Genomic DNA, 17,755 nt, shown 5'->3' with positions numbered 1-17,755 from the left:
GGGTTCCTTCCCCACCTGACCGGTGGCCACCAGGGAGCGCTCAGGGTGCAGCGCCAGGCTGGGGGGAGGGGGGGGGGGGGGTAACAGAGAAAACATACTTTAAACAAACCTGTTGAAGCAGCAGGTTCTGAGATCCGGACTGAGATCAGATTGAGATTTTTTTTTTTTGAGAGAAAAGACAAAATAATATGAAGAAAATTTATATTTTCAACTTTTTAAATCACCTGAGACATAATGAACAATAATTCAATTCATGTTTATAATAATGATAATAGTATAATTTATAATACATTTGTTTTGTTTTTACTCTTCTGTGTGGATTCATTACTTAATTTATTGATGTATATATCATTATATTTGTTTGAAGGTGGATTTAATTAGATGTTTTAATAATTTTCTGATGCTGTCATCGCTTCTGTTTTGTGTGAAATACGACTCGTCTATAAATAAATGAAACAGTAAAAATAGATGAGTCCACTTTCAGTTAAAAATACGCAGATCAGATGAATTCACATCAGTTTGAACTCTATTTACTTAAATTCTGCACTTAATCTAAACTTAAAACAAAAGCATCAGGAGTCTAACTTAGGAACAGGATGTGTGTGTTCAGGTGTGTGTGTGTGTGTGTTCAGGTGTGTGTGTGTGTGTGTGTGTGTTCAGGTGTGTGTGTGTGTGTGTGTGTTCAGGTGTGTGTGTGTGTGTGTGTGTGTGTGTGTGTGTGTGTGTGTGTACAACACAGAGTGACCACGTGTGAAATAACAGAAGCAGAAATAGAACAGGTGTGTCAGCGACGAAACCCCATTGATCTCAGAGATGCTGTCTGCTCTGCACACACACACACACACACACACACACACTCCTCAACCTGCCAGCCAATGAGCCTGCTAGCTGCCGCGGTTGCCATGACGATCACATTGCCAAGGGCACACGAGGCTGAGGAGCGAGCATGACAACTGTAGAAGTCAAGGTCAAACATCACAAAACACACACACACACACACACCTGAACACACACACACACACACACACACACACACACACACACACACACACCTGAACACACACACACACACACACACACACACACACACACACACACACCTGAACACACACCCGTCGGCTGGATGATCGCTGACGGCTTCACGTTCTCTTCTGACTTCTTCGTTTCTGGTTTTATTTTATTTTACACTGTAAAACCTTCCGTGGATGTTTTTGTTGTATTTTTAGACACAGCAGCATGTTGGTGCTTTTATTTTGAAAATAACCAATACTAACACTGAAACCAGAACTTCCTGCGTGATTATTTTTTAATAAATGACAAAAAACAAGAAAAATGTGTCATTAATTTCCTGTAAAATAAAAATAAATACCAGAAACAGTTTGCAGTGATCGGTGGCCGCGACACGCTGGCTACCGAAGTCTAATATTATGGTCTGTAGTTTGATGTTCAGTCTGAATTGGGAGAGTCTCAACGTTGAACCATTTTAACTGATTTTATTCTCGTCCTGTGTTTTATTTGTTTTTATTATGTTTTATTGAGATGATTACATATTTTATTGTTTTACTCGGTTGTGTTTGCTGCCTGATGTCTCTGCGATGCGGAAAACGAAACTTCACTCAGTGTTTTCCTGAGAATCAAACAAAGGTCGGATGTAATTTAATGTCCGAGAGCAGGAGAGGCTGCACCGAGTTACATCAGCTGGGGAGGAGAGGCCAGACAGGAAGTGACATCACGTCTCTGACTCACTACGCAGCTTTTGTTGTCACCTGCGTGAGTTCACACCCAGAGGAGTGAACAAGGAAATCACATCTGTGTAGGAGGCCGAGCACACAGACACACAACACATACACACAACACACAACACATACACACAACACATACACATAACACACAACACATACACATACACACAACACATACACAACACATACACATACACACAACACATACACAACACATACACATACACACAACACACAACACATACACATACACACAACACATACACAACACATACACATACACACAACACATACACAACACATACACATACACACAACACACAACACATACACAACGCACAACATACACAACACACAACACACAACACATACACACAACACATACACATACACACAACACACAACACAACACATACACACAACACACACACACACACACACAACACACACACACACACACAACACACACAACACACACACACACAACGCACACACCGCACACACACAACACATCCACACAACACACACAACACACACACACACACACACAACACACAATACACAACACACACACACACAACACACACAACGCACACACACACACACACACACACACAACACACACACACACAATACACAACACACACAACACACACAACGCACACACACACACACACACACACACACAACACACACACACAACACACAACACACACACAACACACACACACACACACACACACACACACACACACACACACACACACACACACACACACACACACACACACACACACACTCTGAAGTCCTTTGTGGTTATTTATAAGAGCTGCTCCGACTTAACGAGCTGCTAATAATAGATAGTTGTGTGTTTGCCAACAGGAGCAGCGATAATGTGACTTCTAAATGATTCACCTGGAGAGACGAGCAGTGAATTAAGATGTCAGAAGAAAATCACATTAGTTATATTATTTATATGTATCCCATATTATTAATCATGCAGACTGGTCCTTTAAAGTGTTTGTGAGCAGGATTTTTAATCATAAAGTGATGTCATCAACCATCAGTGATGTCATCGTTGGTTTGTGAACGTTATGAATCCTCCAGTTCAGATTCTGTCCGTCACCATCTTTGTTAGTTCTGAGCGGTTCGGAGCAGGAAATGACCATATTTGGACGAGCTGGGGGAGGAGCCAGCGGTGGATCTGACCGATCTGATTGGAAACCTGACCACTGATAGCTGTAACCTGACTGCACCACAGGCCTGTCAATCAAACAGACACGCCCCCAAAAACAGGTCTTCTTGAATCTTCTTTTCTAATGAATGAGGGATTATTTTCAGATGGACCTCCAGAAAACTAATAAGAAGGAGTGACTTTAGCTAACAACACCGAGATAACTGATGGACACATTTTATTCACTTTGGATTTGATGAGAGAAGTTGAATGGGAGTCTATGGAGCCGGAGGCTTTTTGGAGCCGACCTCTAGTGGCACTCGCTGGTATTGCAGCTGAAGACACTTCTGGATCGGAACCATTTTACAGACCTGAAGCAACAAACTCTTTTTTATCCAGACTGTAGTTTTATATCCAGACTGTAGTTTTATATCCAGACTGTAGTTTTATATCAGGTCTGTAGTTTTATATCAAGTCTGTAGTTTTATATCAAGTCTGTAGTTTTATATCAAGTCTGTGGTTGAAGACAACATGAAGGAAGTTAAAGACCGACTACTGCTACTTCCACTGAAGATGAACGATGATTATTGTCACGGCGACTCGAGGACCTCGAGATATTTAAAGCACAAACGACCAGCGCTGCCGTCTTTCATGACTATAATCATGACTGAGTTTCCACCTGAGAGTGATGCCACATATTTCCCTAAAATCCAGTTACTCCTCCTGAGTATGCAGCGTGATGTGCTGCCTGGAGGCGGTGGACGTTCGTTTACGGGGATAAGTGACACATTATGTGAATTAAAAGAGTATAAAAGTGAGCATCAGTGTCTGTTTCCTGCAGATCAAAGCTGCGTCTGAGAGACGAGGCGGCTGCTGCCAACCACGAGATCTGACTGAAGACAGGCGATCTGGGAAACAGTCATCGGAGGAATTAATTGGAGCTACACACACGCACACACACGCACACACACACGCACACACACACACACACACACACACGCACACACACACGCACACGCGCACACACACACGCACACGCACACGCACACGCACACACACACACACACGCACACACACACACACACACACGCACACGCACACACACGCACACGCACACACACACACACACGCACACACACACACACACACACACACACACACACACACACACACACGCACACACACACACACACACGCACACACACACACACACACAAAGAGCGAGTTAATTTATTATTCATGTGGCATTTACAATATTCATCGGAGGATGTGAGCTCATCCAGATTTAATTGACACGATTAAAGCGTCTTTCTACGTTTGTACGGACAAATTAAAGCTCCATCCATCGGAAACATTTCTGCAGCATTTTGGTTCCAAGTTATGGTTAAAGGTGGAGTCATAATGTTTTAATGGTTACAGTTGAAGGGCCACTGAGATCATCAGGGGGCCCACAGTCAAAGCATCAGCTGGAACAACTACAAAAAGATGAGAAAGTAACACAAAGAGACGCTAAAGTAACACAAAGACACAAAACAACCACAATGACACAAAACAAACACAAGGAGACACAACGAGACACATAATGAGATTATTCCTGTTTTACATGTTGGCGCCACAAACAAGAGGACCTGCAGCTCAGAATAAAATCAGTGTAGGTGAGTTTATTTATAGCAGGTGTTGAAATCAGGGCAGCTTCTATAAATAGCTCAGAGAAACTCCTCCTCTGTGGACGTGAGTGGGATGCATAATACAACAAAGGCTTGTTTTCCCCCCCGTTGACCTTGTTGGGATAGCTGTGAACACCGGGGAGTCTCTTGGATTAATATTTTCATACGCACATCTGGACTTCCTGTTCCTTTCTGCAGTTTTCATCCAGACAATAACAGATTTTCAGAAAGTAAAAAATGACTAAAAATGATTTTACACATCATTAGTTTGATTTCAGACAGCTTCCAGTTCAATTCAATTCAACAGGAAGAAACCTCCAACAGAAGGAAAAACTCTCTTTAACAGAAGAAACCTCCAACAGAAGGAAAAACTCTCTTTAACAGAAGAAACCTCCAACAGAAGGAAAAACTCTCTTTTAACATGAAGAAACCTCCAACAGAAGGAAAAACTCTCTTTTAACAGAAGAAACCTCCAACAGAAGGAAAAACTCTCTTTTAACATGAAGAAACCTCCAACAGAAGGAAAAACTCTCTTTTAACAGAAGAAACCTCCAACAGAAGGAAAAACTCTCTTTTAACAGAATAAACCTCCAACAGAAGGAAAAACTCTCTTTTCACAGAAGAAACCTCCAACAGAAGGAAAAACTCTCTTTTAACATGAAGAAACCTCCAACAGAAGGAAAAACTCTCTTTTAACAGAAGAAACCTCCAACAGAAGGAAAAACTCTCTTTTAACAGAAGAAACCTCCAACAGAAGGAAAAACTCAAAGGCTTTTAAAGTGCTTTTAAAGCCACTTGGAGTCTTCAGAGTCTCTGTAGCTCTGAGGGTTGTTTTTGAAATGAAAACATTTTGTCAGTGAGATCTCATTAAAATCCATAAGAATTGTTGACTTTCAGCTGCAGTGAATGTTTGAGGGGAGTTTAGCAGCGAGCTGCTGGGTTGTGTAATCTCCACCAAACGAGTCCATTCAAAAAGGAAAGCGTTTGTGATTTGTGGCAGCGTAGAAGAAGCTGTCGCCGGGCGGAGGAACCTCCTGTGGAAACACGGCTGCTCACAGTTGAACGGAGAAAGTTGCTGCCGGGTATCAGCCGCCTCCAGGGAGGAAGTGATCAAAAGTTTAATAACTGCGTCGGAGGAAAGAACCTAAAAATAAAATCTCCCTTTTTAAAGGCACGATAAGGAGTTCAGTTTCTCCCTTTCATTGTGTGTCCTTCTCTCTCCTTACAATAAGTAGCTTAAATTCCGTTTCCAGAGTGACATAATACCCGGAGAGGTTTGAGTGTCGGAGTAAATCTGTGTGCAGGAGGGAAGTGTGTGTTTCAGAGCGCCAGCCGATCGTGGGAACATCGGCGGCTGCGGGGCAGATTGGCGGTGGGATGCTGACGGATAATTTCTTAGTCATGGTCTTGATGAAGACCACTGAGCTGTGAATCCTCAGAGCCACCGGGCCGGCTGCCGCGAGCCGAGTCTGTCGGGAGAAAGGAGGCGCACGCGTGAAGTCAAAGAGGCTTCGAGGAATCATCTCTCCTCCTTGTTCTTCATGTTGAGCTGAGATCTGGAGAGAAACACCAGTTCAACTTCTACCGACTCCATCAAAAGGCAACGCCACCAATTATTTATCAAGAAGTGGGATTCATCTTTAATTATTAGTGCTCTCATCCCAGTTAGGACGGATTACTGAGCGGGCTTCCCACGCACAGTCCCAGGGGCTCCGGGGCTCAGGGGGCGATCATTTCTATAAGGTACTGTAGTTTAGTACATTATCTGCAGAGGATCGTCAGTGTGGATCTGCTGAGGAGGGAATCTTCAGACAACCTCACAAAAAAACACGCAAAATGACAACAAAAAGACACAAAACGACTGGAAAAAAAACTAAGAAATCACAACAAATAGACACAAAAGAGTTCAAAACAAATAGACACAAAAGAGTTCAAAACAAATAGACACAAAAGAGTTCAAAACAAATAGACACAAAAGAGTTCAAAACAGATGCAAAATGATAACAAACACACGCAAAACAACTAAAAGAGATGCAAAACGACTACAGAGAGGTTTCTAAACAACTACAGACAGACATGAACTGACTGCAGCCGTCTTTTGAACCCCGCCGGCAGAACAGTTGTAGGAAAGTTAAGTTCAGTTCGTACGACATCTTATCGCCTCATCGACGGCTAGCAGCGTCTTTTCTCCCGACCCTGAACGCATCGCTGACGATGAGCCGGCTGTCCGGCCACTAGCGCCGACAACGACGACGCGATCGGACCGATCTTCATCAGCGCGGCCGGTTAGCATAGCGTGCTCCGCGGTGAGCCGGAGACGAGCTTCGCTACGCTTCACGCACTCTGTGGGCGCCCGGGGAGCCGCCGGGCCTCGGGTCGGGTCGGGCCTCGGGTCGGGTCGGGCCTCGGGTCGGGTCGGGCCTCGGGTCGGGCTGAACCGGCCGGGTTTCGTGGTGGTTGATGATGAGCCTGCAGGGAACACTGACGGCCTCCTGCTCTCCCTGTTAACGGATGCATGAAGTCCAACGCTCCTTCAAGCAGCAGTAACAGACAGAAGTTGATTTACATCCGAGCGGGACGAGGAGCTGAACCGAGGACATCCGGTCAAAAAACTCTCATTATACTGCGAGCTTGCTTCATTGTATATTTGAACTCTATTTGTGTTCATTTTAAGTTCTTATACATTTTATTTCTAATCTATATTCTTACACGTTCCTTCATATCTGTTTTTATGTGAAACACTGCGCGTCATTTTCTTGCTGTAAAACATGTTGAGCTGCTTTTCTTGGATGAAAGATGCGATAAAAATAAAGTTTATTATTATTATTAAGATTATACATTTTTGATAGAAAAAATAAGATTTAATTATCCTGAAGTGAAATATTTGGAAAATGTAAATTAAATTTTGAGACTTGAATTCAAACCGATCAATAAAGATGTTTATCATCGCGAAGCAGCAACATGTGTGTGATCTGTTTCTCTAAATGACTGAGTGTGTGTTACCTGTGTGTGTGTTTGTTGTGTGTGTGTTGTGTGTGATGTGTGTGATGTGTGTGTGTGTGTGTGTTTGTTGTGTGTGTGTTGTGTGTGTGTTGTGTGTGATGTGTGTGATGTGTGTGTGTGTGTGTTACCTGTATGTGTGTGTGTGTGTGTGTGTGTGTGTGTGTGTGTGTGTGTGTGTGTGTGTGTGTGTGTGTGTTCATGTGTGTTACCTGTATGTATGTGTGTGTGTGTGTGTGTGTGTGTGTTCATGTGTATTACCTGTATGTGTGTGTGTGTGTGTGTGTGTGTGTGTGTGTGTGTGTTCATGTGTATTACCTGTATGTGTGTGTGTGTGTTTGTGTGTGTGTTCATGTGTATTACCTGTATGTGTGTGTGTGTGTTTGTGTGTGTGTTCATGTGTATTACCTGTATGTGTGTGTGTGTTTGTGTTTCCATCACGTGTTTCTCAGCTGATCTGTGTGTCAACATGGAAACCAAGATATTCAACTCTCTGGAAACACAAACAGCAGCACAATCACTGTGTGTGTGTGTGTGTGTGTGTGTGTGTGTGTGTGTGTGTGTGTGTGTGTGTGTGTGTGTGTGTGTGTGTGAATGTTTTTCTACTACTTTTCCACAGCTTCTTTCCTCGAGGACAAAATCTGGAACCAGGAAGTCGGCAGGTAGTTTTTCCTATTTTAAATAAACTGTAATCAATACTTAATGAAATTTGTGATCGTTGCGATCAAATATGCCAATTTTGCGACGGCTTTTCTCAAAGATTGCGATGTAATTTGTGGAATTTTAAGTATGTTTTTTTTGTTAATGTTTAATTTGAGTCACAACACCTTCCTGCAAATGTTTCACAATAAAAGCCTTGATAAGAAATAAATTGTTTCTGCCAACTGCAACACAAGAGGGGCTTTTAATTTGAAACACATACAAGAAGTGTTGAGTTTGTATTTACAGTGTAATGCAGAATATTTTTAACAGGGCCAACGGGAGCGGATCAAAACGAGGCTTCGAGTGGACGTCGTGAATCGAACGATACACCTGAAATATTTATACGACAACTTTGACGATTCTTTTTGTTTTAATTGGGTCTCTTAGAGGAAATGATTGGCTCTTTAAACACGTAAGAATTATAAGTAAATTCTTGTTTCAGGGGTCTGTCAGCTGATCTGACAAAAAATAGCATGTAGATATTGAAAATGATTTAAAAAAATAAGAGCCTTTATTGACTTTCAAGAATAAACGGAGTCTTTCTTTCTCTGTGCCTCCGGACGATCCATTCGTTTTACTCAGTCAAGCAGAAATACCATCAAAACTGCACAGCAAACATAATGATGTCCTTTGGATTGGTGTCGTTCTTCCTGTGTGTGTGTGTGTGTGTGTGTGTGTGTGTGTGTGTGTGTGTGTGTGTGTGTGTGTGTGTGTGAGTGAGTTGGTCGGTCAGGTTGTGCCTGCAGGCGACCAACAGGAAGTGGGACAGGAGAGGAAGGAGAGGCAGAGGACGACACAAAGCGAGCGCAGCAGATCCTTCAGTCGCTGCTCGTCTTCATTTGTTTCCTAAAAACCACAACGACGCAAAAAAACACGACTTTGCGCGAACGTCAACGATTTTACACGTTCAGTAGTCGTCACGGTGACGAGCTGCGTCATCATTCTGCAGTCGTGTCTCCATCATTTCAGAGGACGTCACGTTGACGTGCATCAATCTCCTTATTCTGACTCAGTCCAACATTCAAACCTGTAAACTAGCTAAAGGCTCGTTCCACTTTATTTACACCTGCTGGGTTTCACATTAATGTCTCATCAGATTTTGGGTCAAATATTTTGGGGAACAGAAAATCTTTAACATGTCCGCTCACAGCCAAGTGCTCCTGAGCCCATGCGGTGATTTCCGCTACAAAATTGGGGATTTCTTGCGAGTCGAACTTGTTTTGTGATTAGTTTCACCTGTCCCTCGTTGTCCTTCCCTCCCTGCTGTATTTAGTCTGAGTACTCTTCTTCTTCCCTCTTTGTGAGTTGGTTTCAGTTTCCTCTCTGAGCGGGTTTACCTCCCTGAGACTTCTTTCTGTTCCCCAAATTAAGTTCACACATCTCTTACAGTTATTTCTCTGGTCCTGGTCCTGGTTCTGCTCCTGGTTCAGGGCCCGGTGGACCCGTTCAGCGCCGCCTCCACAGGGAGGACGAGACTCTGATTACAGAAGCTCATAACTTTCTGTGAGGTCTGCTCAGTCTGGTCAGGCAGTAATATGAGAAACTGTGTTTATTAAACTCTGAGCGCTCCGACACTAAAACAGTTTCGGCTCCTCGGACGACATCAGCAGATTCTTCAGTTTCATTTTAATTTGATGAGCAGATAACATTTTTCATTTCATTTTATGTTCTGGCAGGAAAAACAGCAGCAATGAAAAACATGATGAGCTGTGGACCAAAGTTTAGAGAAAACAGGTTTCCTGTTGTACACAAACAAAACGATAAGAACATTCTGTATAAAGCAATCATCAACCATCAGTGATGTCATCATCCATCAGTGATGTCATTGTTGGTTTGTGAACGTTATGAATCCTCCAGTTCAGATTCTGTTCGTCACCATCTTTGCTAGTTCGGAGCGTTTTGTAGCAGGAAGTGACCATATTTGGACGAGCTGGGGGAGGAGCCAGCGGTGGATCTGACCGATCTGATCGGAAACCTGACGATACTACGTCCCGCCCACCGATAGCTGTAACCTGACTGCACCGCAGGCCTGTCAATCAAACAGACACGCCCCCAAAAACAGGTGTTCTTGAATCTTCTTTTCTAATGAATGAGGGATTATTTTCAGATGGACCTCCAGAAAACTAATAAGAAGGAGTGACTTTAGCTAACAACACCGAGATAACTGATGGACACATTTTATTCACTTTGGATTTGATGAGAGAAGTTGAATGGGAGTCTATGGAGCCGGAGGCTTTTTGGAGCCGACCTCTAGTGGCACTCGCTGGTATTGCAGCTGAAGACACTTCTGGATCAGAACCATTTTACAGACCTGAAGCTACGAACTCTTTTAGAAACAGTCTGTGATTTAAATAAAGGCTTTACAACAAACCCCCCAAAAAAGAGTAAAATATTTGATCGAAAAAAAGCACAAAAAACACGATAAATATTTTCAATAGACGAGAGGATTTGAAAACCTGACATTGGTTGTGTTACATTCAGATAAAGGAAATATTTAAATTATGTAAGAAAAGAAAAAGTATTTTAATGTAAAATGTCATTATATATTCCATGTTATGGTCTTAAAAAGCTCAGCTCGTTCTCCTCTTTCAGTTATTTCTTGGCAAAGAAAAGATTCGGACTCGATGAACCGAACTTAACTAAAGAGAAACTGAACCAGGTCAGAGAGCCGGAGAGCGTCGGCAGGTTTTAACTCACGAAGAAGAAGAAAACCTGCAGACCGAAGTGAACGGAGAGCTGGAAATGTGAGCGCAGCGCGGCAGCTTCCTGCTCCTGGTAATAACTGGAACTATTCAGCAGCCGGCTGACGGAGGAACATAAAGGCTGATCGCCCCGCGGGAGGTCTCGGCCATGAAAGGAAGCCAATGAAAGAAGAAGACAGTCGCACTCTCTCCCCTTTCAGAAACACTCAGCATCGATTTAATGCGTCAACACGGAGCCCGCAATTACTGAAGCGCTCCACCGGGGGAGGCGGAGAGACCGTTCTAATTCTGAAGAAGCTGCAGGAACACTGAGAGGATGTTTGTTTCTGACATGAAGGAAAACTCAGATCAAACATGAATTTATTTACTGGGGAATCTAAAAATATCAGGTTTTTTTTTTGGAGGGAGTGGCACTTGGTGGCAATTTGGGCAATTTGTGGCACTTCCACAGTGGACTTTGGAGCTATGACCTCTGACCTCTGTCACATGTCACATCTTTAATTGTTGCTGCTTGAAAAAAAAACGCTTTGACATTTCGCAAGCTGAAAAATGAAAAGTGTCTTCACTATATTTCTATGCAGAAAAATAAATTAATTTAAGGATAGACGTTTGATATTCTGAACGTCTCTTCTTCTTTTCTGCGACATTTAAATGAGAAGTTATTCCTCTTTAAACAGACGATGTTAAATCAAACGCGTTCTGGTTGTTTTGAGGTTTCCGAACTGAGACCAGAACTCGTCTCCACCGGTTCGGCCGGCGATGCTGCGTTGGCAGATCTCCAGAGGAGCGGCGCTGCCAGCGGCGATGAAACGGCCGACGCATCACAGACAGAATCATTTCCTGCAGCCAGAAACAGCGACTGAGTTCCAACTGTACGACTTCACTGCTGCACGTCTGCAGGATGAAGGAAGACCGGAGGCGGCCGACAGTTTCGCCTGTCAGCGCGTCCCGTCTGCTGCTTGATATGTTCCATAATGTAAAAATAACAAGCTGGGATTTAAGGAGGAGGAGCTTGTAGATCCTGAACACGTAGATCTGCTACGTGCTCAGAGATTCACACTAAAAGAGTTCATGTTTGGAGGGAAATAATCCGTTTGAATTCCTCTTCATGGAACAGGAAGTCTGTTTCAGCAGGAACTTTTATGTTTTAATTATACTGGAAGTTTTTCAGCCATTTTCTGCAGCTCATTTCATAACATTTATGTTATCATTCAGAAAGGAAAAAGTAACAGACAGGAAACACATGCAGTAAACGTTCAGCTGGTATCCGACCTTCTGATCCGATCTGTTCAGTAGATTCAGATTCAATGAGTGGATCTGATTCTGGATTTGGTTTTTGGTTTTAATGAAAACCTCAGCAGCTCCACATGCAACATATTTAATGTTGTTTCTCCACATGCTGCCTCAAACCTGCAGGTAGCTGATAATTTGGCCCAAACTCAAATTTAACACTTCTATCAGAAACCACGGCCAGCTGAGGCAGCATCCAGCTTTTCAATTAGTGTGACACGTACACACACACACACACACACACACACACACACACACACACACACACACACACACACACACACACACACATACATACATACATACACCCGCAGGCTGCAGCTGACTGGCCTGCTGTATAAACTGTCCAAACACGCCTGCTGCTCCAATGACTCACAGCCTGCTCAGTGTTGGTGAATACACCAGGTGTGTGTGTGTGTGTGTGTGTGTGTGTGTGTGTGTGTGTGTGTGTGTGTGTGTGTGAGAGTGTGAGAGTGTGTGTGTGTGTGTGTGTGTGTGTGTGTGTGTGTGTGTGTGTGTGTGTGTGAGAGAGTGTGAGAGTGTGTGTGTGTGTGTGTGTGTGTGTGTGTGTGTGTGTGTGTGTGTGTGTGTTCGATGAATGAGCGACCTCGCTGAATCATCTCCCTCCTCCACTCGCTCTAATTTGCTCTCATCAACAGAGAAAATCCCTTCTGCTGCTCCACAGCTCAGTTGGGTATTTTCAAATCATTCATTCAAAATGTAAACGCTGCACACATAACATATATACTATTATTAACAGTTATATTCATATAAATTCATCACTAACATTTATATTGTTATATATTATCATCAACAATTGTATTTATTTCATTACATTTTGTAAGAAATGATTAAATAATTTCATAAAGTCGGATTAAAATCGAGTCCCTGGTAAACTATAAATCTGTGGTGATGACTGTATTACTGGACAGGCTATGCCAACAGTGCGATATCCCGTACCGCACCCAATTGTGCCTGTACGAGAAGACATAAAATGACCACAATGGGATGCAAAATGATCCGAATTTGAAACAAAACAGACACAACACCCCCCGACCAACAAATGGACTCCATAAGGATGCCAAACGACACCAAAGGGGTTCAAAACCACATAGGGATGCAGAATGACCACAAAGTGATGCAAAACCGTCATTATGGGACACAAAATGGCTTAAATAACCACTGACGGATACACAATGACCTCAGAGAAATGTATGACTAAAAAAGACACATAAAATTAGCACAAAGACCACAAAGACATTCAGAACAACCACCAAGAGTTTCCAAACTACTAAAAAGATGTGCAGGACCACCACAGTGGGATGCAAAATGACTACAAATAGATGCAAAATGACTACAAATAGAGGCAAAATGGCTAAAAAGTCCTTTTCCCGCTCTGACTGGGAAACAAACGCATTATATAACTTTCTGATAATCCCAGATTAACGGTTGTCGGTGTTTATGAAACCGGTTTACACTCTGAACAAAAATGTAATTAGTTTCTGCTGTGAAGGTGTTGAAGATGTTTTCCAGGATTATGAAGTTATTTTTGTACATGAGGGTTGTTTTTTTTTTGTTTTTGCAGTTTTCTGGTGTTTGTAGTTTTATATGCACAGAAAATGATAAAATAATGTTACATTTTCCTCGGATGAGTTCATCTGAACTTCATATCAGAACTATGAATAGATTCTCTTCCCATTTATCATCCTGACTTTGTTTGACTAATAGAAGTTTGATTTTAATGATAAACTTCACATTTCTCACGTCCTAAATTAAAGTTTTGTTTGATGTGTAAAACCATGAATTCCATGTGAATATTAAATGTAAAACAACATTTTAAACATGTGAAATTCAGATGAAAGTTTGTCAGATTTTATAAAAATATTTTTTGTGAAGGATTTTAAGTCTTTATGAGATGAAAGTCGGTTTGGAGTTCCTCAGGGATCGACTGTGGGTCCTCTTTTCTTTATAAGTTTATAGCTACATTTTATTGGGAGATTCATCTTTAAAAAAGTTATAACGGTTTATTTTTCATCAATCTGTGAAAACATTGATTTGATGTAGCACTTTTTTAAACATTTACAATAATATATGTATTAGTTTGAAGCTGATTGAGGTATTTATTCCCGACTTTAACGTGACGTCTCTGATTTGTCTCCCTCCTCCTGCTAAAAGCTCATAGGTCCACTGAAGCAGACTGAATTTTACAAAAGATGTCAAGACTTTATCTTGTAATTATGTCTCGGCCTTTAGCTCATAATTAGGCTCATATCTGCTTCCTATGAGATAATGTAGTGGAGACTAATGGGACGGAACAGGCAGCTTTGTCAGCGGATTTGATGGTTGGAATAATTTGAGCTGTAGTTTGGTTTCCATCTGTGAAACGTTTTAGTGTCAAGAATCCATTTTAACTCCTTCAGACCTGAACACACAGACACGAAACATATTTTTAGATTCAGTGCGACTCACACTTTCACAGGATGTCAATATTTCCGGTGTGCATCCAGAAAAAAATGTTTAAATCAGAGGAAAAAAAGACGGTACAAAAACCTGCACAAGAATCATCCGGTTTTAAAAGTTTTCTTCAAAATCAAAGTAGTTCAGTGATACTTGCCAGATGATTCATTATTGTTTCACAAAAATAAACTTTAAATCGCTAATTCGGCTAAATTAATTTTCTAAAATGTAAACAAATAAAGGCTGAAAAACAGGTCTCAAATTGGAGCTATTAATTGTAATTTTACGAAATCTTTTCTGGTGTGTTTTTCATTATCTATGGGGATGTGGCGGGTCTTACCTGATGATGTCATCGTTGTGCCCCAGGTAGAACCTCTGGCTGTGCTCCCTGGTGTTGTAGACCACCCCGACTCCGGCCACGAAGTACACCACCTCCTTCCCGGCCGTGTAGTACAGGTTATTCCGGCACTGGTGGCCCCGGTACCCGTAGACCCAGTCCAGTCTGAGCCGGCAGCCCGGGGCGCTCCGGTCCGACATGTTCACTCATCTGACGGGGACACCGGGTCCGCCTCCTCCGCCCGGTACTGCCCGGTTCTGTCCTGCAGCTGCTGCTTGTGGTTCCGGATCCTCCACAGCAGAACGGGTTGATTTTTTTTACTTAAGTTTTTCAATAACTTTTTTTTTGCAGATTCACCTGCTGGTTTTTCTCTTCATCATCTCAAAGTGGATATTTTTTTTTTCAAAATAAAAGAGTTCCGGTTGTGTTTGAGTTCAGGTGATTTTAAACATCAAACTTTCTTCTATATTCACCATTATTTTCACTTTTCATAACAAATAGAGAGAAGGACAAACTCTCAGAGAGTTCCGGTCTGTCTGGTGTGAAGTTATCTGACGTTTCATGGCTCCTCTGGTCATGTGACGTCATTTGAAATTCTCAGGTTTTCTTTTTTTTTTTTTTATCTGCTGCGGCAACTTTTAAAGTGTTTCCATGGAAACAGTCAGATTAACTAATTATTTTATTAAATATTATTGTTGAAATAATTCTAGCTAATAGTTCATCTCGTCTGCAGGTGAATCAGACGTTTACCAGCCTTCATCATCATCATCATCATCTTCACCCTCTCATGCAGAGTTTCTGATGAACTTTATTTTCTTTCATCTTCTGTGTCTTTGATTAACAGGAATTGTTTATTATCTTTAGTATCTTCTTTCATTTTGCCTCAAAGATATTAAACAAGAACAAACAAAAAAAATCACACGCGCCTGGAAAGTTCTCACCGCGTGCACAAAGACACGAGGACGTGAAAAAATAAAACCAGCAACTGGATCCAGAAGTGATGGAGGGAGGCTTCTGCTGCTAGAGAATATAATCCGGGCTCTCACTAATCCTCCACCCGGCCCCGGTTCCCGGTTCCCGGTTCCTTCCTCCCAGAGCCCCTCGCGCCTTCACATCAGCAGCACCCCGCAGCGCCGCTCATTCACAAATCTGTGCGTGAGTAACATCCAGCGGAGTCAGGACGTAAAATAATCCAGCATCACAACACACAAGGAGCGGATTACTCCCACCGTGGAGGCTCGGGCGGTTCCGGGGAGAGGCGAAGAGGAGGAGGGCGCGAGCGCGAGAGAGAGAGCGACAAAAACAAATGTTTAATCCCCGCAGATGATCCAACTTCAGCGGGCAGAGTAGCGGAGCAGCGCCGGCTGCACACCGCAGCATCCCGGCCGGACGGCGGCAGAGGAAAGTCCTGATTCCCGGTAGGAGGAGAGCATCCTCCGCCGCAGCACGCGCCACTTCCCCCCCCTGCAGACCGCCGCGCGGACCCCCGCTGCTCGGTGAAGCGGACTCAGACGTCTGATGGAGACCCTCCCGGACCACCGACCCTCCGCGCTGTGAGCTGCGAGATGCTCTCGCTGGTTTTCAGGACTGACGAGCATCAAGAGATGCAGAGCCGAGCATCAACATCCCGCTTCCGGTGCTGAGCCTACAAAATAAAAGCCCCGGATCATCCAGCAGAGGCCTGTACTGCACACTATACTACATTATACTCCTCCACCTATAATACTGTACATTTTCACTGCAATATATCTGACAGCTGGAGTTAGATTCTTTTTCAGATCAACTGGATTTGACCCATGAAGCTGGTGCTGATGACCTTTGACCTTTCGTATATAAAATAAAATCGTATCCAATAGATAGCCCATTTTGTGTGATAATATCCACATGAATTCTTGAGTTATGGCCCAAATGTTTAAGTCACAGTGACCTTTGACCCCAATCAGTTCATCTTTAAATCTGAGTGAACGTTTGTGCAAAAAATTCAAGAAATTCCCTCGAGGCGTTCCTGAATTATCACGTACACAAAACAATTGGAACAAACTCATGGTCGACTGTCTTGATTTGTGGAAGCAGCGATTAACTGTGTTCAGACGATGGTTTCCAGAAGTGTTCCTGAGCCCATGCAGTGATTTCCACTCCAGAATAATGTCTGTTTGTAGTGATTTTTCCAGATTCTCTGAATCTTTTAATGAAAATATGAACCGAAGATGATGAAATTCTTGATTGTTGAAGCAAGATTGAATGTGGGCCCCATCGGATTATTACTTTGTGGGTATTTTGCGATCGTCACGCGGCTCTTTGCTGTGATTTAGCTTCTTGAAAAGTGCCGACACATGATGCACATGATCCTCTTCAACAAACAGAAACACTGTGAAACTTGAAAACTTGAGTTTGGTTACATGACCCAGCGGGAATACCGGGAGTGCAGCATCATGTGTTTCACCGAGACATGGCTGCACTCACATCTCCCGGACCACAGCGCGGCCGTACCGGCTTCAGGACTGTTCGGGCGGACGGAGATGTTGTTCGGAGCGGCAAGAAGAAAGGTGGAGGGATTGAAGTCTATGTGAACGAGAGGTGGTGTAATCCCGACCACGTGTGTGTGAAGGAACGTTTCTGCAGCCCGGACATTGAACTTCTAGCCGTGGGGATGCGTCCTTATTATTTGCCGAAGGAGTTCACGT

The 17,755-nt window shown here is 42.9% G+C and overlaps 1 protein-coding gene across 5 annotated transcripts in view; it reads right to left on the bottom strand.

The window, feature by feature from the left end:
- The window catches only part of LOC138215211 (echinoderm microtubule-associated protein-like 6), a 50,993-nt gene extending 34,362 nt beyond the window's left edge, over positions 1 to 16,631 (bottom strand). For all 5 annotated transcript variants that reach the window (XM_069177245.1, XM_069177246.1, XM_069177249.1 and 2 more), the window contains exons 1-2: positions 15,075 to 16,631; positions 1 to 58 (exon numbers count right to left, since the gene is read on the bottom strand). The exon at positions 1 to 58 is cut by the window's left edge and continues 102 nt beyond it. In XM_069177245.1, coding sequence (XP_069033346.1) covers positions 1 to 58; positions 15,075 to 15,271 — 255 coding nt within the window. In that variant the 5' untranslated portion in view covers positions 15,272 to 16,631. The remainder of the gene's footprint in view (positions 59 to 15,074) is intronic.
- Between the last annotated feature and the right edge of the window lie 1,124 nt (positions 16,632 to 17,755).

Source organism: Embiotoca jacksoni, unplaced genomic scaffold (genome assembly GCF_022577435.1).
Source record: "Embiotoca jacksoni isolate LCO1_2020_lvr unplaced genomic scaffold, fEmbJac1.0.p SCAF_70, whole genome shotgun sequence".
NCBI lineage: Eukaryota > Metazoa > Chordata > Actinopteri > Embiotocidae > Embiotoca > Embiotoca jacksoni.
Note: the sequence above shows the minus strand (reverse complement) of the source record. Positions and strands in the feature narration are given on the sequence as shown.